The sequence below is a fragment of the Phascolarctos cinereus genome, unplaced genomic scaffold (genome assembly GCF_003287225.1).
Source record: "Phascolarctos cinereus isolate Bilbo 61053 unplaced genomic scaffold, phaCin_HiC Scaffold_726;HRSCAF=1367, whole genome shotgun sequence".
NCBI classification, from domain to species: Eukaryota; Metazoa; Chordata; class Mammalia; order Diprotodontia; family Phascolarctidae; genus Phascolarctos; species Phascolarctos cinereus.
Window position 1 is genome coordinate 58,068,012 of NW_027556098.1, and position 26,158 is coordinate 58,094,169.

Sequence of the window (26,158 nt, forward strand, 5' to 3'; positions counted from 1 at the left end):
CCACCATATCGGCCAGACTCTTAAGGAACCTGAGCATTTGTATCTCTAATGCAAGCAGGCCAGATCTTAAGAATCTGAGCATCTTAATGGAGGCCTGATAGACCTTATATACAGAAAGACTGTGGGAGGGATCTAGGAGTGGACAAGTAGTCTGGGGTGACTGGAGGAGGGGTCTAAGGAGCATCTGGATGGGAGCGGCCAATAAGCTAGGATGACTGAGAGGTAACAGAAAGCCAGGCACCTGGACCACACAGCCAAGGGAGAATGGAGCCTAGATAGGATTAAGGATGGGAAGTGTCCTGCGCCATAGGGAGGTAAGACAATGGAGGGCTAAGCTAGATTAAGGGTAACAGAGAATTGGGAGATTGGGCACAGGTGATAATGAAAGGCCAGTTGATGGGAATATAGCCTCAGATGAGAATGCCAGAGATTTGGCCATGTGGCAAAGTCCAAGGGCTTTTCCTTTTTGGGGTCCAGATCCCAAAGACATGATCTTTTCCTTTTAGGGGTTCAGACCCATTCCCATCATTGGCATTAGAGACAGACAATCCAATCCCTGAGAAGTATCCCTAGAGGAATAAGGGGAGAAATGTAGTAGGCTTTGCTCTCTCACTATATCAATTTTTCCAATCAGATTTTATGAATCCAAATAAGGAGTTCAAACCAAGTAGCTCTGGGGTTTAATGCTAATTCCAGTCATATATTTGTGGCTTATGCTTCATTGTTGGCCTCATGCTACACAATGGCTTACAGAGCTCTGTCCATAAATCCAAATTCATGTTCCAAGAGAGGAAGCAAGATTAACTCAGAAGTTGATATTCATTCTACTTTATTAACAAACAAGACAGTAAAGGCAAAATCTTACTTTATAGCCAAAGGACACACACATACTTCCACATACGCAACTTTGAGGCAAACTTGAGACATGAAACATCAGACACTAAACTGATAAACTGAACACATTCCCCAATCCTTCATTTAAAAGTTTTTCCACAACACAGTACGTTAACATTTTCTATTAACACAGTTAATAACCACCAAGAGTTAACTGTTATCCATTTCTAGAGATCTTACCATAGTTCTACTTCAATCTCTGAAATTGTGAAGTAGATGGCCTAATAAGCCAACACACTAACATATTTTTCAAAGTGACTTCATTCGTTTGGTCCAGGAAAGGTTATTACAATCTCTATTCAGCTAGGTAACATGATCTGTAAGTCCTTGCCTGTAGCTGATTCCATGAAAATGTCTGGATTAGCACTTATTTTGTGACTAATTTAAGCTGTGGTTTAAGACAACTGCACTGACTAGAATGGATTGCCTAGGAACAAAAGGGAATAAGGTTCCTCTTGTTTTTTCAGAGGAGGAAACTGAGTGAAGTGACTTTTCCAAAGTCATAGGGCTGATCAGTCTTCTGAATCTTGGTCAAGGCTATCTCCACCCTGTCATACCACAGTTGCCTCCTGATGGAGCGTATAAAACTTGGGAGTCAGTCGTAATAACACCCCTAGGCTATTATTAAATCTGACCCTCACATCATGTAAATCAGTGGTTCTCCACTGAAGAGCTAGGAGTGATGTGATTGACTAGATTAACAGCAATCCCATCTACCCAGGGAATAGAGCAGAAAACCTGAAAGCAGCAAGCCAAGCGTTCAGAGCTGCCAGTTATACACAACTATACCAAAGTCTGCTTTTTACTTAGAAGAGTCTTCCAGGCTTCCTGCTACCTTACAGCAGTGCTCTTTAAGAAGGTGGGGAATTAATAAATCAAATCTATCTAGTTTCCTTTGGCAACCAACAGTTCTTCTCAGTTTACAAGAGGCAGTAGACTGAGAAAGCGGGGCAAAGCTGGCCCTGACAAATGACAATAATAGTGAAGAAGGATCCAGGAAAGGCTGAAGAAATCACCTAATGTACCAGTCACTGGATGGGACATGCGGCTTCTAAGGGCACTGAGCAGGTGTACAATGAACGCTTATAATAGGAACCCTGAGAAATAAAAAAAAAGCTAAATTTTTGTTTAATAAGAATACGAAAGTGTTTCATTATTCACTTGAGAGCTCAATAAAAGTTAAATTGTTTAAAGTTTTGGCACCTGAAGAGTTAAGCTTCAGTTATCTGGAAAATTTACTTAAGTGAAACATCCTGGTTCCTGGATTTACGTTGGACAAATTATTATACGTAGATACTACATTGCCATGACTGACATTGCTAGATCTTCTAAATGACTTTCTATGATTATTATCTGGATGGCTTCTTCTCCCCCCTCCCCTCACATTACTATTAACAAGACATCCCTTATGTTTGTTTAGAAATGCTGCCTTGGATTTAAGAAAATTTTCAAAAATGTGACAGCAAAATGGCATCATGAGGAAGAAATGTGTACTACTGGAATTTCAGAATAAAGGATATTTATAATCCATTTGATTTCCTGTCTTTAAAGTAAAATGAATTTAAAAGGTCACATAATTTTCACTGATTCCTATTTTCTTTTGATGGGTGATTTATAAGGTTACATTTTGATATCCAGAATTATTTTTGAAAATATATAGTAATCTGAAATCTAAAAATGTTACCGTATTTGAGTACAATTTGAATCTTTAGCAACATTATTTCATCAAAATATTTGGTTTGATAACCATCTAATCATAATGTAGAAAAAAGTGGTTGCTAAGAAAACAGAAGTAGCATTAAAGTTTAACCTCTGGTCTAAGTGAAAAATGGCAGCAACTGGAAAAAAGAAAGAAGTTCCTGATGGCCCCCCCAGTTTCAATTCTAGCTCCAAACCCACATTTCAGGTTTTAATGACAATGATTAAGCTGATTCTCTCAAATTTCATGCAGTACTTGGGGGGGGGGGAGCATACTGGTTTTATTTGTAAGAATACACTAATTATAGTTTACTTAGAAGAGTCTTCCAACTTTAACTGTATACCTAACCAACTTTAAACAGTATACCTCAGTATAACTTAAACACTTTAAACTGTATACCTCAGTAAATACATTTCTTCTCAGGTTTGGAGTACATCTCTAGTAGCGAAGGAAAACAGACACACACAAACACACACACACATCTAGCAGCAAAGGCACGCGCACACACACACATCTAGCAGCAAAGGCACGCGCGCGCACACACACACACACACACACACACACACACACACACACACACACACACACGGCAACAGAGAAGACCAGATAATAAGACAATTTGTGGAAACTGAAAACAGAATGGCATTCCCCACAACAGATGTATATGAGATGTACACAAACTTTAATTCAACGTTTTTATTTCTAGTACACCACATTAAAATGATTAAGAAAAAAATTTTTTTAAATGATTAAGAAAGGAGGCCTGCTCACTGCAGGATGCACTGTGAACTAGAAACACCCCCATTCCCAAAGAAGGAAAGAGTGGTTTAGTCTGCACTGCTACCTGGCCCTCAGGCCAGCCTCCCTGCTGTGATGATCCTTAACTTATGGAGCTACTGCAGAGAGAAAGTTAAAAAGAAATTTATTAATGAAATCATAAGGTAATCTTGTTTTTTAAAGAAGAAAATCAGGAGACAGAAGTAAGTGATTGTTTCTTATGAGCATCGGATCTTTCAAAGCTTTCCCTTGAGCCTTTTAACTTCCTGAAATTCAAAATCTGCCACTATGGTTTTATTCTATCAATGAATACAAGTTAATCGGTACATACAAGTGATGGGACAGACCCTGCTCCTACTGAAATTGATTGAGTGCGATTTTTTGGGGGGATGACTTTAACACTGGCAGGGCAAAAAATTGGCTTGTAAAATCCAGTGCACAAAAATAGGGTCCAATGTTACCACATTTAATTTTTCCAGGTTTTTCCTTTTGATGATACTGGGGAAGGAAGAAGCAGAAAGCATGAAAATGAAATTTCAGAATCTATCGTGCCAAGCTCTTGCATTTGTAAATAATCATACAGAGGGCAATTATGGAAGAGGACACTCCGAGAGCCATCAGCAGGCCTGAAACCGATGGTAAGTTCCTCTCCCAGAAGGTGGTGGTGATTGCCAGGGCCGGAACTTCCTGGATAAAGGAACACAAAAGTACATCTGTCAGGCTGTCTCAAGAAGAGGTTAAGCTGGGCTTGTATTTCCAAGAAAGAGCAGGCACTAAAATATTTCACAGTAGACACATAATTAATCCAGAGGATCACAGGGAAATTAAGTATGGCTAAAGGTATGAGAAAAAATGGAAGGAAGGAAGAGAGAGAGAGAGAGAGAGAGAGAGAGAGAGAGAGAGAGAGAGAGAGAGAGAGAGAGAGAGAGAGAGAGAGAGAAGGAAACAAACAAATTTACCTTTGACTCTGGTTCTGGTACCCAAATTTCTTTTTTTGCCACCTTCCCCAAGGCATTCAACACCTGAAAAGAAATACTATTAAGTATTACTGAATTTATTCAATATAAGTGCCTACTATGTGTAAGATGCTTTTCTAGGGGCTAGTGTTACAAAGATGAGCCATGTGGAAGTTAATAACTCCATGAGACATAAAGAGGCAACAAAACAAAATCAAAAGAATGAGAAATAATAGAAGAAAATGTGAAATATCTCACTGGAAAAACTGAACTGGAAAAGAGTTCAAGGAGAGATAATTTTAAAATGAATGGACTACCTGAAAGCTATGATTAAAAAAAAAGAGGCTAGAAATCATATTTCAAGAAATTAATGAGGAAAATTGTCCCTATATCCTAGCACTAGAAATTAAATAGAAAGTGAAAGAATCCACCAGATCCAAAATGAAAATTTCCAGGAACATTATGGCCAAATTCCTAATCTCCCAGGAGGAGAAAATACTGCAAATAGCCAAAAAGAAACAACTTTTTTTTTTTTAATCACGGCCACAGTCAGGCAACACAAGATTTAGCAGCTTCTACATTAAAAGATCAGATTGCTTAGAACATGATATTCCAGAGGGCAGAGGATTACCACCAAGAATCACCTACCTACCCAGCATAACTAAATATAATCCTTCAGGGGAAAAAGTGAACATTTAACAAAATAAAAGACTTTTGAGTATTCCCGATAAAAAGATTAGAGCTAAGTAGAAAATCTGATATTCAAATATGGGTCAAGAAAAGTATAAAAAAGTAAAAAGGAAAGATAAATCATGAGGGTGTTCAATAAGATTAAAATGTTTACATTCCTATGTGAGAAAACTGGAACATTAATGCACTGTTAGTGGAGTTGTGAACTGTGATTATGCCCAGAGGACTATAAAACTGTGCATACTCTTTGACCCAACAATATCATGAATAGGTCTGTATCCCAAAGAGAATTAAAAAAAAAGGTGAAAAGTGAAAAGGTAAAAAGCATATGTGTGTGTGTGTCTGTGTGTGTGTGTGTGTATAGACTTTATTTGGTGTCAAAGAATTGAAAATTGATGAGATGCCCATCAACTGGAGAATGGCTGAAGAAGGTGTAATATTCCATCACAATCATAGGGAAGGGGAGAAAGGTAAAGACAGAATGTGGAAATCAAAAATTTTTTAAACAATAAAAATTATTTTTACATGTAAATGGAAAAAAACAAAAAAAAATTGACTGCCGTGAAGACCAATCTTCTGGTGATGAACCTCTTTTAATTAAATTGAACCTTTGATTTCTAGTTTGTAAGGACTTTTCGGAGTATGTTTCCCCAGCATATAGCCCTCAAAAACTCAGGGTTGTCTCTACACACCACATATGAAGTAGTAGCTATGTCATGCTAATTAATATAAATTAGACAAATAACTATAGTAAACAAAGCAACATCATATTAATATACCATCATACATACTGATATTGCACTGTAACCATATATTAATACAGTCTACTTTGTTTAGCCATTCTTCTAAGTCTGGACATCTAGGATGATTCTGATTTTATGTTTTATATATAGCAGAGTTCTTATGTATGAACTTTTTTTTTTAAAAAAAGTTGATAACAATTTTGATATTACTTGTTTCTTTTTAAATTCTATAAATTTATTTTATGCATTTAAAAATATTCTGAGAACAAAAAGATTATATATCATCAGTTCTTAATATGTGTGTGCGTGTATGCGTATGATAGACCTCTTTGGTACTCTCAAATTTTCTATAGCACATGTTATAAAAATTTTACATCTTTCTCAAATCAATATCTACATTTTAAATCCACTTTGTTTCTTTAAGCAGGTAAATTGTATTTGCTACTTTATTGGAAGGATTGAGGCTATGGAACATAAAGCTTCCTCTCTCAATTACTTCCTTTACAACTAAAACTTCTCTGTTCTGTAACCCATTTTCCCTTTCCCTCTGGGCTCTTGAACAGAGAGGTTCTTCTTTCTTTCCAAAGATAATTCATTCCACCCATGTTCTTTCCTTACTCATAAAACACATATGTAAAATGGTATGGTGAAAAGTAGAAATGAGGACCCGAGTCTGAATCCTGTTTCTTTGATTTAACCATTTCTGCAACTTTGGGCTAGTGACAAACTCTCTGTGCCTCAGTTTCCTCATTTGGAAAATAAAGATAATATTTATGCAACCTGCTGCAACAGACTGTTGTAAGGAAATAATCTTATAAATGAACAAGTTCTATAGAAATATAAACTAACATTAGAATTATTTATAGTGTATTATTCCACTTTCTCCTGTACATACCTCTCTAGCTGCTCTTTCTCCAGCTTCCACTGCTCCTTCCATGTACCCACTCCAATAGGTTGCTGTCTCTGTCCCAGCAAAATAAATCTTGTCAACTGGCTGGCGGATAACCCTTCAAAGTGAATATGAGAAGTCAAAAGCAGTTATCTGGGAAGATGACAAGAGCCAAATAATGCATTCACAATACGGATAGGGGGACACGCTCAATTATTTAAAAAACAAACCAAACAACTTCCCTGGTTTTCAGCTAGAGATGAAAGCACCAAGTCAGGCAAAAATCAAATTATTAGGCAGTTGGAGAGAAACCTCACTCCATGCATTGTCAGAAATGCATTATAGGAATCTTAAAAAGGAATGTATTTATTTTCAACAAGAATCATTATTTTAGTGAAATAAATTTCCTGTTAACTCTCTCACGCCTTAGGTTAATCACAGATATTTTGTGTCAATAATGAACAGCTGATAACAATCATGCTGGGTTTTCCCCACTTTTAAGATAAGCTCTATAAAATGCCTTATTGCCCACAAAGTTTGGGGTGAGGAGGGGAAGGGCAATAAAGGATGTTGGGGACAGTATAAGAACCCCGGAGGTGGGAGAGGTAAGACAAGGTGACAGTTCCGGCAAAGGAAATGCCTGCTGGTGTTGTGTCAAGTTAAAGACCACCTCATGGTCACTCAAGGCAGGGGAAATATTTTACATATGAAAAGGTTTCTTGGCAAAGAGAATAAGAAAGAAGGATGGACAAAGTAGAAATCTAACTGCTTTCTTCTCTTTTCCTACAGTTCTCTGCTTTCCTACTTTCCAATCTAGTATTCCTTGGCTTCAGTTGTATCTAGTCTAGTTCTTTTGCTGGCTGGCTGCCCTCCCTGAAGATAAAATATTTTGTCATCTCGAGTTACACTGTTGTTGTCTAAGGTCTGTTAATAATAACTATTTCATTGCATTTGATTTTATTTTTTATGAAAAAAATCTTGTTTCATTTTCAGATACCATGGCCTCTCTTCAGTTAGTTACGTACTTCCCAATACAACCAAGCAAACTATTATTTGACTGTACTGTGACTGTTTTTACAAAACCAGACAGAAATTGATACCCAGGCTCCTACAGATTGATTCACTAAAAACTGTAAGTTCTTTAATTACTTTTCCACTTTCATTTGTCTTTTATTCATCTTCTCAGCCCTTAACCCTATCGCTTTTCTAAAAGAAAAGTAGTTTACTTGTACCTTCCATACTGAGTCATGGTCCCTGGTGGGAAGTAGGCCGTGTAGCAGCCTCCAGAGTACTGATCTTCACACCAGTTCTTCTCCTCATAATGCACTGGCTACAAGATTCAAAGGAAATTATACAAAGAGAAAACAAAGCTGAAATGAAGGAAAACAAAGAATCTGTTCCCAATAGTGAGAATAACAAACCCCATCACAATACGCTGTAGCATCCAATGATAAGGATCTGGACCTACTTTATGCCAAGTGATAGAATGGTGAAATATTCAAGTTTTATCCATACTGTGGCTTTAATGGACAGAAGGATGGTATTAATAGAGCTATGGACTCAGTGCCAGAAGATCTGGGTTTATATATGCATGCCAATCAATTTAATTTTATAGGCATTTCTGAGGCTCTGTATGTATTAGGAATGACTAGAATACTGTCTGGAAGGACATACTTTATTCCAAAGGAATAACACAGTTTTGTAAAAGCTTGTGTATGTGGGAGGGGGGCAAGGGAATTAGAGGATAGGATTAAGAAGATTTCCTGATGTGAGGAAATCAGAGAAAGGAAACTTTTTTTGGGGGTGGAACATTTGAGTCAACAGACTTGACAGTGTCATCTAGGGAGTAGGACTGAACATCTTAGGAGTTCCAGAAACAAATCAAAGTACTGACAACAGAGAAATATGACTATAGTAATGAGAGGGGCTTTTAACATCTGGGCATCTCTCTGCCAAAAGCAGAAAAGCTAAAGATTTTTTGGCTTGCCTCAATGACAATTTCACCTTTCAAAAGTAAGAGAAAACAATAAAGGAAGTTGTTATTCTGGATCTGCTTCTCACTATTTAAAAGAGGAACTGATTGCTGGGATAGTCATGAAGGGATTCTTGGAGAGAAGTGACCATCCCATATTTAAATTCATTATAGAAGAAAGTAGGGGATAATCGGATATATCTTTTAGATTGATAGAGAGCAGATTTCATAAGGATTTAAAGGAAGAGTGGTAGGTAAGATTTTGTAACCTAAAATTCCAAAGGAGAAATCATGTTAAGAGGGCTGGGGAGCTCTGAAGAATTAAATTCCAAAGACAAAAGAAGAATCAGTATAAGAATATCTAAAAAGGGAAGACGTTTAAAGAGAACTATGTGAACGTTCAGGGAATAAATCAACCAATTTTTAAAAGACCCACAGAAAATAGAAGCATGGGCCGGAAGCAAAATAGCTAACCATTTAATCTGGGCTAGCAAAGTTGACACATATTATCTTGTTTGATCTTCACAACTCTGAGAAAGGTGGCACCGTCATCATCTCAATTTTACAGATAAGGGAACAGAGACTGAGGGGGTGTTAATTACCTGCTCAGAGTCAGCACCTAGTAAGTGCATGAGGTAGGATTCAAACAGGCATGATGAACACACCAACTGCTTTATCCATTCTGTCACACAGTTACATCAAATAGTGCAGAATACCCCAAAGAAGAGAGTCAGGAGAAATATAGCTCAGAAAGAACTAACAACAAAAATTTATTTTAAGAAAGCTATATTAGAAAAAAGAAGGGGTAAGGGCAATGGCTTGAGATGAATGCAATGATGATAACTGACAATGGAGAAACAACATAGCTGATTCATTTTTGTTTTGTTTTCTCTGCTAAGGATAATGACCTTTAAAACATAAAAGATAAAAACTTGCTAATAAAAACTGAAAACCAAGATAAATAAGGAGATAATAAGGAGGTCTGGATGACTTATATTCTGCAGTGAACTGGGAGACACAAGTGCTGGATCATGGTCAATGATCTTGGCAATATTATGCAGAACAAAAGTGGTGATGAAGAACTGGGGAAGGATAAATGTTTTCCTATTCTTCAAAAAAGAGAAATAAGTAAACTCTTCAACCTATATGGCAATGAGTTTGACTTTGATTGCTGGCAAAATTCTAAAGTGATGGTGAGTGAATATCTGCAAAATAAAGTTAATGATAAAAGGCTTCATCAAGACCAGGTCATGCAATTCTAAGGGACTCATGATAAAAAATGCTATCCAACTTCAGAAAAGAAACTGATGGAGTCTGAATGCAGACTAATGCATACTATTTTTCACAGGTTTTTTCCTTTGGTGCGTGTTTTCTTTTACAACATAACTAAGATGGAAATACGTTTTGCATGAGTGCATATGTATAACCTATATCAAACTGCCTGACATCTCAGGGAGGGGTGACAGAAGGAAGAGAATTTAGAACTCAAATTTTAAAAAAATGAATGTAAAAATGTTTTTAGATGCAATTGGGAAAAAATTATTTTTTTAAAAAGAACAGGTCATGACAGATTAACCTCATTTTTTGTGATAGAGGATTATTAGAGAATTCTATAGATAGAGATTATCTAAATTTCAGCAAAGCATATGACAAAATCTCTCATGCTATTCTCATTGCCCTCTGTATGATACTAATATTAAATTTTTCAAAAATTATGCCCCACATTTTGAAACCAAATAACAACACTAGTAGAAGACAGGTATGAAAAAGACAAACCTGTGTTTCTGGCTGACATTCGAGGTCATTAAAGGTACTCCACAATATCTTGAAAGCAATCTAGCCTGCTTCCCTCTTCCTTTTCCATTTTACACCTAATTCATAATCCATTCTTATGATCTGTTCCAGATACACATGTTGATGGACAAGCTCTATGGATTGTCCATTTAAATGCACATAATAATCTAAGCAAATCAAGTCAAGCAGCATTAATTAAGCACTTATGGGCCAGGTACTGTGCCAAGAAGTGATTATAAAGAAAGGCAAAAGCAATTCTGCCCTCAAGCAGCTCACTTCAAATGTGGTAGATCGACTTGCAAATAACTACAGACAATCTAGATGCATATGTGACATAATCTGTAGGTGATCTTGGAAGGAAGGCATTATCGGCATCAAGGGGCACCAGGGTTTCTTGCAGAAGGTAGGATTTTAGTTGAGACTTGAGGGAAGCCAGAAGAGTGAGTAGGTGGGAAAATTCCAGACATAGGAGACCAGCAGTAAAAATGCAGAGTTAGGAGACGAAATGTCCTGTGGGAGGACAGTATGGAGGCCAGAGTCACTGGATTGGATTCTGTAAAGTGGAGCAAGATGTTAAGAAGACTAAAAATGCAGGAAGAGACAAGGTTATCAAGAACTTTAAAATCCTAACAAAAATTGTATATTTGATCCTGGAAGGAGAAGGAGCCACTGGAGTTTACTGAATATGGGGGTGACATGGTCAGGCCCAATTTAACAGCTGAGGGGAGGATGGACTGGAGTAGGGAGAGACTACAGGCAGGGAGACCAGCCAGAAGCTTATGGCCACAGTCCAGGGAGGAGGTGACAAGGGGCTGCACTGGGGGATGGCAGTGTCACAGGACAATGGAGGGCATGTATGAGAGTTACAAAGGAAGAATCAAGAGGATTTGACAACAGACTAGACACAGGGGTGAAAGAGTGTGAAGAGTTGAAAATACCACCTGGATTGTGAGTCTGGGTAACTGGGAAAATGATGGTGCCCTTTCCACTAACAGGAAAGCTAGGAAGAGGGGAAGGTTTGACGGAAGAAATAATGAAGAAAGACAGATTTCAGTTTAACATAATGAGTTTAAGATATTTACAGGAAATGCAGTTCGTATCTGCAAGCAGTTGGAAATGTGAAACTGGAGGTCAGGAGCAAGACTAGGGCCAGATAAACAGACCTGAGGACCATGTGCGTGGACTGAATCCACGGGAGCTTATGAGAGCACCCAATGAAACAGTATAGAGGGAGAAGAGAGGAGGGCCCAGGACAGAACCTTGAGGAAAGGTCAATGATTAGCAGGATTGACCCGGATGAAGATCTAGTAAAGAAGACTTTGAAACTGGACCTGAAGGAATGGTCTGATAGGTAAGAGGAGAATCAGGAGAGAGCTGTGTCTCAAAAACCTAAAAAGAAGAAAAATATCAAGGAGAAGAGGGTGACTGATGGTGTTAAAGACTGCAGAGAAGTTAAAAGAAGGGATTAAACATTTATATGGTGCCAACTATGTGCCCAACACTGTGCTAAGTGGATTTTACAGGCATTTGATCCTCACAACCCTGCAAAGTTATTATTATCCCATTTTACAGCTGAGGAAACTGAGGCAAACAGAGGTTAAGTAACTTGCTCAGGGTCATACAGATTAGTAAGAGTCTGAGGTTGGATATGAATTTAGTTAGGCCCAGGGTTCTAACCACTGCAACTATCTAACTGCCTCTACAGGATGAAAAGGATGAAAACAGAAAAGTCCATTAAATACAGATTGGATTACATGGCCACTAAAATCTCTTCCAACTCTGAGACTGTGTAACTTTGAGAGAGGGGCTTTACTTGTGCAAGCTGCACTTCTCTATCTGTAGAATGATGCTGATATTAGGAGTATTTTTGTGGGAAAATTGCTTTGCAAATCTCAGAATGCTTTATAAATGTGAGTTATTATTAATGGTAAGCATAACGGTGGGAAGAAAGGAATGTGAGATAATCTGAGAAATCTGAGAAAGGCTGACTTCAGAAAAGCCTTACTAAGCTTGAGGACCTGCTGGGGATCATTCTAACTGAATAAAGGCAGTTATGGTTAAAATGCTTGCTGAAGAAGATAAGAGATGTCGCCTCTAGCTTCTCCAGCACTTACTGAAATATGTGTGTGTCCTTGGAATGCTGGAAGATATGTCCCCAAAGTAAAGGTTTCTTTTTAGCTTAAGAAATAATTGTTGGGGCAGCTAGGTGGTGCAGCGGACAGAGCTCCAGCATTAGAGTCAGGAGGACCTGAGTTCAAATCTGAGCTCAAACACTTGACACTTAACTAGCTGTGTGACCCTGGGCAAGTCACTTAACCCTTATTGCCTAAGCAAAAACAAACAAAAAAAGAATTCTTTTCTCTAGATTCATGTTCTTGTTGGACAGAGACCATTGGAAATAGAAGCTAATTATTAACTCCTTAAAGAGAAATTAACCTGTAAGGACAAGATCAAAAGTTTGCATAGCACAACAATGCTTCACACTTGCTGGTGGTAACTGCTGTTGTTGCTCAGTCCTTTTTTCAGTTGTGTCCAATGCTTTGTAACCCCATGTAGGGTTTTCTTGGTTTCCTAGTTCCTTCTCCAGCTGATTTTACAGATGAGAACACTGAGGCCAGCAGGGTTAAGTGACTCACTCAGGGTCAGACAGCTACTAACTGTCTGAAGCTAGATTTGAACTCAGGAAGATGAGTCTTCCTGACTCCAAGCCAAGCCCTCTATCCACTGTGTCACCTAGCTGTCCTTAGTTTTAGCTTATTTTCTTAAAGTTCTCGTTGTGATCACCTTTCAAGACAAAAGATGCAGCTCATGATCCTGATTGTTGATCACTGGATGCTAGTGACAAGTACAGATGTCATCTTGTCTACCATTCTGCTCTTGGAAAACAACTCTGAAAGTCTTTGGAACTTTGATCAATTACAAATTACAGGAAGAGAGGACTGTGAATTAAAAAATGCTATCAACCTTCTTTCAGAAGTGATGGAATCAAAATCCAGAAAGAGTCATACATTTTTGGGCATGGTCAACAGAGAAACTTGTTTTACTAGACTACATATATTTGTTGAGAATTTTCTTTCTTTAAAAAAAATGGTTAAGGATATTGGGAGGGAGAGAGAATAAAATGCGTATGAAAAATAGTACAAAACTAAGGACTAAGGGAAAAAGCAACTTTCTCCTCTTGGAACCACTAATCTGATCTGCCTTTTGAGATAATAAATGAAGATGCTGAACTTTAATGGAATTAATGGTCAGCTATCCAATTAAACCTTTATTTAAAAAAGAATCTTGTGACCTTATGAATCAGATAGTATTTGCACTTGAGAACTTTAGTGTTTTTTAACTTCCTTTAATTTCTAAAGTGAAATCTTCAAAACTAAACAGACCCTTATAATATATTTCTCATAAAACTACTGGGAAGTTATCATTTGCATTGCACCTTTACCATCTAAATCAATCAGAAGAACATATCCATAATTTAAAGATAACTGCTTACTTGCAAAGCTTCTTGTGAGCGCAACGCTTTTGCGTAAATTTCACAGATTTTCCTCTTTCTACAAAATAGTAAGAACAAAAAGAAAAACGTTAAGCTCCAATAACTTGTCACAGAACAAAATCAGTAATTTCGATTTGTGTTCTCTAAATACTCAAGAATCCAAATCTGCATTTAGTGGATAGCTAATTTAATTACAAATAAATTACTGCAATTCAAACTACTTCATGATAATGCCAATTTTTATATTCAATTTGATGCTGCCTAGGCCTTCAGCATCTTCTTTCTGTAATGCCTACTTCAATAACAACCTGCAAAGCATGACTTAATTTAGACAGTAGAGAGAACCAGGAGAAAAGTTCAGGCACTGATTTCTAAGTCACTTTTCTGGACAAGGAGTTATAATTCCTACAAGTTTTTGAGGTGCTATATATTATAATAAGATTATCTCCCAAAATCCTATACTCTGTCTGAAATAATAAATAGATAAGGCTTAATTAGTATTTGAAAGAATGCAGAAGAAATACCAGACTCAGGCATACCAATGCTCTAACCCATTGTCTAGGATTCTGTTTCAGACAGTGAGGTACATACCAAGAAAAAGTTTGTTCAGGGTCATAGCCAATTGCTATGATACAATTTCAAGATGTTAAAGATCATACCTCCATTTTCTCTAGATTCCCTTTAGAAGCCATTATGGATCTATCATAAATTAATTTAATTATTTTTAAGCCTATTTATATTTTCAACCTAGACTACCTCTAGGGGTCCCAGTTTCCATAATCTTAATAGATGCTAAATAACAAAGAATAGCTTATTATTTGTCTTATAAATACCACGTTAAGATTTTGAGGACTATCACTTACTTTGAGAACCTTAATGTTATGTGAAGAAGACCACATACATTCTTAAGGGATTTTGCAGACTTTGATGATATCTCTTCAGTCTTTGTTTGAATAAATACTACAGATTAGTATCTAAATTCCATACCCACAGTTTAGCTACAGCTTGGGGTATTGAATGCCAAGTACTGAATCTTTTAATTACCTCAATAATAAAGAATAAGTTGCTCTCTTTCTCTGGATCAGTATGCTGTTGCAGCTCCTTGGATTATCTTGGATTCCTGGGTCCTACATCTATTGTGAATTTTTGTTGCTCCCCTGGGGTTCAATTTGCATGGTGGGACATCCAGGGCATAAGTTTGTATGTACCAAAAAGGAATGGGTTCTATGAGTTCCACTGGTTTTGTCTGTCTGGGGCTATGGGGATGTTACAACAGTATATCATCTCCAATGAAACTAGAGTTGCCCCCATTCCCCAAACTCTGGCTTGGCCACAAAGTACCTAAAATAACCTAGTGAGATATTTCTCTTGTATGGGGACTAAAACAGAAAATATTTGTCTTCTGACAAGGGGATGTTTTGGGGAAGAAGATGAGTACACTTCAAGACATCAACTTCAAAGAATGGTGATATACACCACTTTCAAATATCCCCAAGTTATAGTAACTTATTAAAGGACATATCATCCGTGGGTCAATTTACCCAATACTCAATTCATGTGTTGCTGCTTCTATTCCAAAGAATGTTCATCTAGGAGCAGGATTTAGAATTATGGGACACAAAAGGTAGCTCCAACAGTTTATTATGGAAGATTTAAGGAATGAGGGGGAGAGAGAGACAGAGAGAGAAAGAATCCTTAAGAAATGGCATACAACCTTAGGCAGGGATTTGAGATCACAGGAGAGTCAAAATTTGTTCCTTCAGGGACCTAGCTGTTAAATGGTTAATTTCACAAGTCAAAAATCATGAAACTACAGTACCAATTCTGCTCCTTCTCTCTTCTCATAATGAAGAGAAGGAAGCTCTAAAAATAATTACCTCAAACATAAATCATAAAAATGTTCTGAGTATAAAACGTTCTCAGTGCTCAGAAAAAGTCAGAATCACAGGGCATTCAAGCAAGAAAGGACTTAAGGAAACTCTCTAGAACAATCCCATCATTTTTCCTTTTTTTAAAAAATGAGAAATATAAACCACATAGAGATTAAATGATTTGCCCAATTCAACTGGACAAAAATTTATTATGGGATTATAATTTGAAGACCAATAAGTAAGGTACTAGGGCAGATGAAATTAATAATATAAGTCTCTACCTTCATGGAGGTCATATGCTAATAATTTTAATATGAATACACAAGTAAACTATTATGCTTGGCACATTAATAAATATTTATTTATTGACTGATGCCTAGGTTTAAGGTCAAGACAGGAAAAGAAGTTTGTTTGCAGGGTAGATATGCCCACAAGAATAATACAAAATATTTTAGACACTGACTAGATGCCCCTGTGCAACTAAACCTTCTTTAGTCAGTGAAGTTTATTTAAAGTTTTAAGGGTTATATTCTAGAATCCTAGGCATCTTATGAACATTTGAAAAGTACAGGCATATTGTGAAAACTTAACCATATGTCTACCACCATCCATGTGTAAAGTACACATTTATTTAATTCTAAGGGAGAGAGAAAAAGAATAGCAGATGTTTCCTGAATGTAACATTCCATTTCCTAGCTGTGTGCACAGTCTATTCCCCCATAACTACAGTGTGCCTTTCTTCATCTCTGCCACTGAGAATCCTTGCCATCCTTAGCTCAGCTACCACTTCCTCTGGGAAGCCGGCCCTGATCCCTCACTGGGGTTACACCAGTCTCTTTTCCAAAGGGACCCTGTTCTCTCCACTAAAAAAAAGCAATGCTTTTTTGATCACTAAATTTAGAGATACTTCTTAAAAGTGGCAGCTATGAAGGTTCACCACATGAATCTGAAGAAAATTGAGATTACAGAGTTCTCAATCTTCCCCATCATGCTTCTAGTCTCTCCCCTCTCCAATATATTCTCTATACCAGGGCTGGGGAACCTGAAGCCTTAAGGCTACATGTGGCCTTCTAGGTCCTTAAGCGTGGCCTTCTGACTGATTCATTCTGTAAAATTTGGATTCAGTCAGAACGCCATACTTAAGGACCTAGAAAAGGCCACATGTGGTCTTCAGGCCGTAGGTTCATCACCCCTGCTCTACTCAGCTGCCAGACAATATCACTCCTCAGGTTAAAGCTGCAGCACTGAAGGAAACAAAGATTTTCTAAGGTGGCAGTGAGGAAGGATTATATCCCAGGTACAGAGGAAAGTCAATGCCAAGACAGAGAGTTTGGAAATGGAGACCCATTTGCACTGAACTGTAAGAAGGCCAAATTTACTAAATTGAAGTGTATATAAAGAAAGTAATGTACAATAAGATCAGAATGGTAGGCTGGGGCCAGGTTGGGAAACAGAGGCATTTATATCCTAATAGGGAGCTACTGGAGATTTTGAGTAGGGAAGTGACATGGTCAGACATGTGCCTCAAGAAACTGTAGGTACATTGATTTCTTTTTCAAAAGTTATTTGCAGCTTTAAGTTTTAAAGTCTGTTGTTTTTACCTTAATAAGGTAAAACACTGAGAATGTTCTGTCCTAAATTATTTAAGACATTTTTGTTACAAAAGAACTAACTTTCTAATTGAAAGTATCTGTGGATTTAATTAATTATTTATTATATTTGATTTAATGAATTAATTAGTTTGGCTTACATTTGCAAAAATCATTTGCAATGTGTTAATCTTCTAGAAACTGCTTAAGTTTAGAGAATCATTTATATTAGAGCCATTTACACCATCAGAACTCTGACTTAAGCTAAGTAAAAAACAACTCTGTGCCTAAAAGGGAACTACTACAGCTTTTCATTGTTTTTCAACCTTATTAAAGCAACTTTCTAAAAGCCTTTACCTGTTGCAAGTATTTTCCAAAGCCTCTTGTAGAACTGTGTTTATCATGATAATTTCAAATCAAAGTTAAACTAGACACTTTCATTTCTATCAGTTCTCTTCAAAATTATGCTATTATCATTTTGAAACTTTCGAAATCAACTTTTTCCTCACTTGGACAAATCTTATCTATGCTTTCAAAGTTAATGTATGGCTTTAGATATAAAGGTTATAACTGCTATATGATAATCAGTTGTAAATGAACAGCTAGTTGGCAAACTGGATTAAAAGCTGGACCTGGAGTCAGGAAGACTCATCTTCCTGAGTTCAAATCTGGCCTCAGACACTTGCTAGCTGTGTGACCCTGGGCAAGTCCTTTAACCCTGTTTTACTTGGTTTCCTCCTTTGTAAAATGAACTGGAGAAGAAAATGGCAAGTCATTCCAGTATCTTTGCCAAGAAAACCCCAAATAGGTCAAGGGGAACAGGACACAATTGAAATGAATGAACAATGATGACAACAACAATCAGTAATATTTATGACTAGATATCCATAAAGGTTTGAATGCCTATGGGTGTACTTGCTTACAAAAATACACATTATCTATCTATCTATCTATCTATATCTATCTATCTATCTATCTATCTATCTATCTATCTATCTATCTCTCTATCTCTCTATCTCTCTATCTATCTATCTATATTAGGCAACTGGAGTTAAGTGACTTGCCCAAGGTCACACAGCTAGTAATGTCTGAGGCCAGATATGAATCCAGGTCCTCCTGACTCTAGGGCTGGTGCTCTATCCACTGTGCCACCTAGCTGCCCCCCAAAATACACATTGCAAAGCATGTTTCTGTAGCACATAAGTGGTTACAAAGTACTTTTCTCACAATTCTTTGAGGTAAGTAGTATAAGTATTACTATCGCCATTTTAGAAATGATGAAATTGAGGCTAAGAATGAGATGTTTTTCCCATAACAACTGAATATCTGGAATAGATAAGAATCCAAGTTCCATTTTAAGTTCCCCTACATTACTCTACCTCTCACCCTTACAGTCTACAGTAGAAGAGGTTTCTATACTTTAAAAAAGAAGTTTCCATTAGATGATTTCTAAGGTAGTCTCCTTCAAGAGGAGTAAGTCCATAATTCACTCATTACTCTTTCCATGGGAACCCTCCAAACTAGCCCACTTAAAATGAAGCTGACATTTTAATACGTGACTTGTTCAGTCACATAACCAGTGTTTGTCAGAGGAAGGACATGCACCTAATTCCTCCTTACTTAGCGGGTTACGCAGAACTTCCCACTACTCTAAATTATAGAACAGTTGCTGATTTGTGTGATTAGAGGGAGTTATCTGAATGGGGGTTCCTTATGATATCGAAATCACAGATCTAAACAACAGATTACAAGCAATGCCTTGTTTTAATAGTTTTTTTTTCAAATTTAACTCTTACCTTAGCTCTTTACTAACGGCGGCAAGTTGATGAGTCTTCCTGGCAAGGATAAACCTGATGAGAAAAAAAGTTATTTATTTATGTACTTATTTAATTTTTAATTTATGGGCTAAAACAAGCATTTCTATAACACAGTATAATAAAAAAGATGATTGTACATGAAACTGCAAATCTTTAATGTACAACTTGATATTCCTTTTAAATATATAATAAAATTATCATGTAAATTTCTTTTTTCCCCATTCTTTCCTCCTTCCCCCACTCCCTTGCCCTAGAGATGGCTACCATTAGACACAAATAGGCATGTGTGTATGTATGTATATGTATGTATATATGTATATATGTATACATAAAATTACTCTATACATACTTCTACTTATCAGTTCTTTCTCTGGATGCAGACAGCATCTTTCTTCATACATCCCTTTATAGTTAATTTGGGTATTTATAATAGCCAAAATGACTGATTTGCTCAAAGCTGTTCTTAAAACAATACTGCTGTTAGTGTATACAGTGTTCTCTTGGTTGTGCTCATTTCACTCTTCATTATTTTGTGGAAGTCTTGGGACACTCAGGAATTAGACCACTATGATGCAAAGCAGGATCATCAGTTCAGAACCGGAAGGGACTCTATAAATAGTCACCAAGTCTAACCCCTTCATTTTAGATTTGAGGAATTTAGGTCTAGAGTCGTTAGTGACTTGTCCAAGGTCAAACCACAATAGTAAACAGCAGAACCAGAAGTCAGCTAAGGAAAAGGCTCTTAAAGCCCACAAGGCTTTTGTCTTTGAATTTCCAAACCCAATTCTACCCTATGTAACTGCAGTGACCCTAGTGACCCTACCCTTCTAGGTTGAATCTAGGCAAAAACAAACAAATGAAAACTAAACCCCTTGATACCTGAAGGATCATTTGGCTGATGTAGAAGAACTGGCCCTGATTATATGATAGGCATAAGAAGGCCCCTAATACATAAATACTTTTAGTATACAGAAAAATGAACCTCTGAAAGCCTGAAACAAGGGAAATGATAGAGGCTCCATAGTACTATGAGGAGAACTATCATTTCCCAGCTTGACTTACGGTTTCCCTGCCTCCTCATACTAGAGTCCCTAGTCTGGAGCTGCTGTACACTGAGTTGTGCTACATACACTCAAGTGCAGGAAGAAGGACAGATATTCCCCACCCCCTCTACTGGGCAACTACCCAAGAATCAATATCAGTGGAAGATATAGGTGCAATAACAAGTAGGAAAGATAGGAAAATAATGAGTCCTAATTTCCTTGCTTTTAGCTAGAAATCCCTAAGATTGATTACTTTATGTGAAAAGGTCCTCTACCCCGATTCTTGAATGATCGAAAGATCCAATCTAAATGCCTTTACTTCCCCTCCTTTCCCACTCTTCTAAGTCCTCTGTAGTGTAGCTTTTGACCCTGCCACTCAACTGATGCTGCCCTCTGCATGTGACAGTGATTAGTCTCTTTATAGCCAAATAGCCTTTTCTCAATATTTGTCCTACTTGACCTCTCTGAAGCACATGACAGTGTGGATCATCCTAAACTTCTGAATAGTTTCTTCTTGTCACATTTTTGTGATGCTGTTACCTCCTGGTCCTTCCTCTTGCTTGTCTGATGACTCCTTCTTGATCTCCTTTCTTTGATTTACATCCATGTCAGGCTCACTAATTGTGGATGTTTCCCAAGGCTGCATCCTGGGTGTACTCTTTTCTTTCTATACTTTCTCACTTCATGACCTCATAAGCTCCCATGGTGGGTTCAATTAGCATCTCTATGCAGATGACTCCCAGATCTACATATTCAGTCTTGGTCTGCCACCTGAGAACCAGTTCCACATTACCAACTGCCTGCTGCATGTCTGGAACAGGCTCCCTATTTCCTCCAGGATCAAAGAGAAACTCCCATTTGGAATTCAATGTCCTTTATAATTGAGTTCTAACCTATCTTTTCTGACTGACTCTACAGCACTCCCCTGCGTGCACTATGCAGAGTCGTCCAGCCAAGCCGGCGTACTTATTCTTGCTCATACGTGACACTCCATCTTCTGCCTTCATCCCTGAAATCCTCTCAATCCCTCCTCTGCCTTTCTAGGAATCTCGAACTCCACTCAAAATTCATCTCAAATGCCACCTCCTACAATGTATAAGACCTTTTCTGATCTATTTCCTGCCCCCAGTTGTTAGTGTTCTCCCTCAACAAATTACTCTGGATAAATCTACTTTGAATATAGTTCAGTTTTGTCTTTGTGTCGCCAGGGCCTAGCACAGTGCCTAGCTTGTAGTATGCACTTAATAAATGTTTGCTGAATTGAAATGAAGTAATTCTTAAGTCCTAAGTTTTCACTTGCAAACCGAGCTTTGTATTAATTATGCTTTGTAACAAATATAACTTCCCAACAAAGTTTTCTAATTCTAAGAATAAAGCATTTTAAAATTCTTGATTACCCCATTATGGCAGGTAAAGATCCATCTGGCTTACAGTCATCTAAAGTGATTGAAATTGGAGAATCATCATCTTCAATGAGTACACAGCCACAGTAATCTTATTGGAAAGAAAAGTAAAACAAGATGATGACAAATTACTAGAGATGGACATTGTCCTGAATAATTACACACAAACACAGTTTGCTAAAGACATGGCAAACTCTGAACATAAGTATTCTTAAACCTGCAACTTATTCTTTCTTAAGTACAAACACTTGACTTCAAGGGAAAATTCTGTCTAAAGAGGGAAAAATATTTTGTCTCCTTGTTCAGAAATATTCCTATCTAATATTTGCCATGAATCATCTCATGGTTACAGATCACTAGTGCATTCTCCATGAGGATCTACTGGTAAAAGTAAAGGAAGAAAACTATATCAGGAAATCTCTCTATTTCAGGTATAAATACTAGGCTAAAAACAAGGCCACTTTTTTTTTATTGGTCTTGAAAAGACTGATGACACGTCAGGACTGGGACAATGGACAATTTATCTTATAATTCAGTTCACTTCAATTTATTCAGAAAACATTTATTAAGTAACTCTTGTATGCATGTAGGGCACTGTAGCTATTACTAGGATCACTTCATGAAATCAAGGGGTGCAAAGAAATCTGGTTCTTCATTTCAATTAGTTGGGTTTCTTTCTTTTTTTTAACATTATGTCCAATGTATACATTGGCTTTTGGCACAATGTGGTCCCTCAATTTATTATAAATTGTATATGAATAAGAGCAACCTACTCTTCTTCTTCCAAAAGGCTTCCTTGTAATACATCACAGTTTTAATGATGGCCCCCATTGGAAGACGCTGGATTAACTGGATTCTCTCTGATGGAAGTTCTGGTCGGAAGTGGATCTTGCAAGTCAAGATTGGAGGGATGGCAATAATTACATATCTGCACTAAAACACACATATGGCATCAACTTAACTATGACTTCAGTCTTTTGATAAAGGTGTAAACACAATATTTTACATTTTCAATGACACTGAACAGTTAAGTACCAACATCTAAAATAAGATCACCAGGGGAAAGCAAAACATAAACAAGAAAGAGTAACCACAGGGACTAATGGAAATGATGAAAAAGGTACAAACCAGTGTTAATCAAATAGTAGTGAGAGTTGTAAAGATGTTTAAATAAGCAAAGAAAAGCAAAGATAGAAAGCTTCTTACAATTATTTAAAAGCTACATCAGATATATCACCCATTAAATATGTTCCTTTTGGCTGAATGAAATTACCTCGTATATGTCATGGTTTGTCGTTTCCACAACAACATTTTGACCCGACTGATCAATATAGGATACAGCCTTCTCCAGCTTTACTCGTTCTCCAAGAAGTTCCATGATCTTTTCACTAACTTGACCAGAACCTCCAATAAACTTCCTTTCCTAAGAGAGGAGAGAGGGATAGGAAAAAAAAATGGAAGGAAAAAAAGCCAAAAACACACATATAAAAACCCTGCTCAATGATATCAATAATGGATATAACAGGAGGACTATGTAGCATATACCTAAATCATAAAAAAGTCAACAATCATACTTTGGTTTGTGTAAGTACCTCTCAGAGCTCATGTTCTACTGGTATAACCTCTATGACTAAAGGATTTTTCAGAGAAGTATATCACCAGAAAAGTGGCTACCAAAGGATGAATGTATTTAGCTATAATTACTCATGAAAACCATCTACTAAGGTATAGGTATGGGGGAGTGCCCATGTCAATGAAATGAACTTTTTTAATGTTTTATGTCTTTAATCACAATTAGTTGTCTGAGTGACTCATCTGGATAGAAAATGTATCCTTTTCCAACAGATTCCTGAATTAGCATTATTTGCAGGGAGGCAAGGGCTAAGTGATAGATGGACTCAGGAAGACATAAGTTCAAATCTGACCTCAGAGATATACTGGCTGTGTGTCCCTGGGCAAATCACTTAACCTTGTCTGTTTCAATTTTCTCAACTGTAAAACAGGGATAATAGCACCTACCTCTCAAGAGCTGTGAGGACCAAATCAGATTTGTAAAGCACTTAGCAAAATGCCTGGCATTCAGTAGGTACTTAATATATGTTTGTTCCCTCTCTCATGCCTCTTTTGACAAATACTTGAATTACCATCATTTGTATGACTTAAAACAATGAAAAACCATTAACAGCTTACAGAAAGAACCTTTTCAGTACACAATTGCCCAACATAAAAAATATTTATTCAAAAAAATTTTTTAAAGGCAATTGGGGTTAAGTGACTTGCCCAGGGTCACACAGCTAGTTAAGTATCAAGGGTTTGGTCTGAGGCCACATTTGAACTCAGGTCCTCCTGACTTCAGGGCCGATTCTCTATCGCCACCTAGCTGCCCCCATAAAAAATATTTAAAGAAAAATATCATCCCCATTTTTAGATGAGGAAACTGAGAAGTTAAGTGACTTGCAGCTACTAAGGGGTCTAATTTAGGATCTATCTATTTTAATCATTACCTCTTGCTATCACAAAAAAAATAGCTAAATATAACAAATACACAAAATTAAATTCTTTTAGTGAGAATTAAGGAAACCAATAGGACTGATTTTGAAAAGCCAATGAAGTTATAATCACCTAGTATCAAAGCTGTTGTTGTTCAGTCTTCAGTCATGTCCAACTCTTTGCAAACCTATTTGGGATTTTCTTGGCAAAGATACAGGGGTGGTTTGCCATTTTCTTCTCCAGCTCATTTTATAGATGATGAAAATGAGGCAGAGTTAAATGACACAGTGTCTGAGGCTGGGTTTGAACTCAGAAAGATGAATCTTTCTAATTTCAGGCCCAGCAAAAGCAGAATCATTATATTTATTACACTTGGACAGAACCTCAAATGGAAAATCTAGGGAAAGGATAAGTCAACATCACATGGAGCATTTGAACTCAGGATGCTGACTCAAAATCAAAAGGCTAGTTGTGATCACTACTGTTTTACTTCTCCAAACCACATCTATGAAGACATTATTAAACTGTCTTGCTTGTCCTGATGTGAGTTGTTGGCTTTACTGGTTAAAAAAAATACAATAGTTTTTTGACCACATAAGGATGAAATAATTTCACATGGCTTCATCGTTTCCAACTAGTTATAAACTTGAGATTGGGGGCCACTTGCAAGCTTCCACCCACAAAGTCTGGAAAAGACTTGTAGCGTAAACACTGGTATCCTAGTACCCACACTAATCTATAGAGTTCATAGAAAAAGTTCCCAGTGAGGGAAGACCACACTTCGGTCATAATCTATTTTGTAGAAGAAACTGAATATTTAACTTCAAATAGACACAAAATTAAAACAGGATCATTATGCTAAGAGGCTTAAAAATATTTTAGATGACTATCAGATACATACTTCCTGGCTGTGCCAACAGTTGTAGAGGCTGAAAATATAAATACATACCCAAAAGGTTTATTTATATATATGTATATGTATTAATGGATGGCATGAGTTATTTGACTAGGAAATTAAAGACTCTGTTTTAATTCACATCTTTCCTTTAAGTTACTAAGGAAAACACCATAGCAGGCTGTAAAAGAGATAATGATATTATTTGGTACTCTGGGCTTCCAGGTGAGGAAAGTCTTATACCATTGAGGTTGGGATCTTCTCTACATCTTAGAGTCTTAGAGAGTTGTCTTGAGCACTGAGAGATTAAACAATTTGCTCAGGGTAACACAGCCAAGATGTGTCAGAGGCAGGATTTGAATTCAGGTTCTCCTGGCTTCAAGACCAAGTTCTTATAATACCTCTTTATAAAGGAATGAGAGAAAATACATTCTGGAATTAAGCAAAGCTAGGCTGACTAAGGTACATCTCTCTAACTTCTAAGAGGTTGATCTCAAAGGGGAAAAAGAGATCTTCCAACTTTTAAATCTTTCTTTTCAGGAATGAGAAGAATGAAAATAAGAAATGACTTTTTTAAAAAAAGAGCTCATACTAGAATTTTCAAGTTGACATTTACTCACTCCCCAAACTATTAAGACAGTTATTAAGACATCACTGTCAGTTTGTCACAAAGCTAGACTATAACCACAAGTATGGTTAAAACAAATACATTGCATACCTGGCCCCCATTGCTGATAGAAAATATTCTAGTTGTGCCTCCACACTGCTTCACATACCACAGGAACCAGAGGGCAGAGATTTCATGAGGTTCAGACGTAACGTTGATATTCACAAAAAGAAAAGCAAATTGCCTGGCAGTTCTGCCAAAGGAAAGACAACAAAGGCCAAACACATGTTCACATACATGCAATAAGCTATGATCCTTTACATATCATTAACCATCTATTCTTGTTTATTTCAGTGGACATTTCTATCACCACTAAAACACCTATCTTCTTATTTTCCCCTAATGTCTTTGTTGGACCTGGGGAGGCGGGGGTTTCGATGTAGGAGTGGAACAAAGTCTGACCCACTTTCAGAAAATCTTTGGCTTTTCCTCATATGCTCTGATATTATAGTAACCTAAACATTCAACATTCTTGC

The 26,158-nt window shown here is 37.1% G+C and overlaps 1 protein-coding gene across 1 annotated transcript in view; it reads right to left on the bottom strand.

Moving 5' to 3' along the window:
• Positions 1 to 3,274: 3,274 nt before the first annotated feature.
• MAOA (monoamine oxidase A) overlaps positions 3,275 to 26,158 on the bottom strand; it is a 90,376-nt gene continuing 67,492 nt past the window's right edge. Inside the window, 10 exon segments of the mRNA XM_020995885.2 lie at positions 3,275 to 4,057; positions 4,330 to 4,392; positions 6,655 to 6,766; positions 7,881 to 7,978; positions 13,908 to 13,965; positions 19,164 to 19,217; positions 21,625 to 21,721; positions 22,404 to 22,563; positions 22,904 to 23,053; positions 25,734 to 25,875. Coding sequence (XP_020851544.1) covers positions 3,914 to 4,057; positions 4,330 to 4,392; positions 6,655 to 6,766; positions 7,881 to 7,978; positions 13,908 to 13,965; positions 19,164 to 19,217; positions 21,625 to 21,721; positions 22,404 to 22,563; positions 22,904 to 23,053; positions 25,734 to 25,875 — 1,078 coding nt within the window. The 3' untranslated portion in view covers positions 3,275 to 3,913.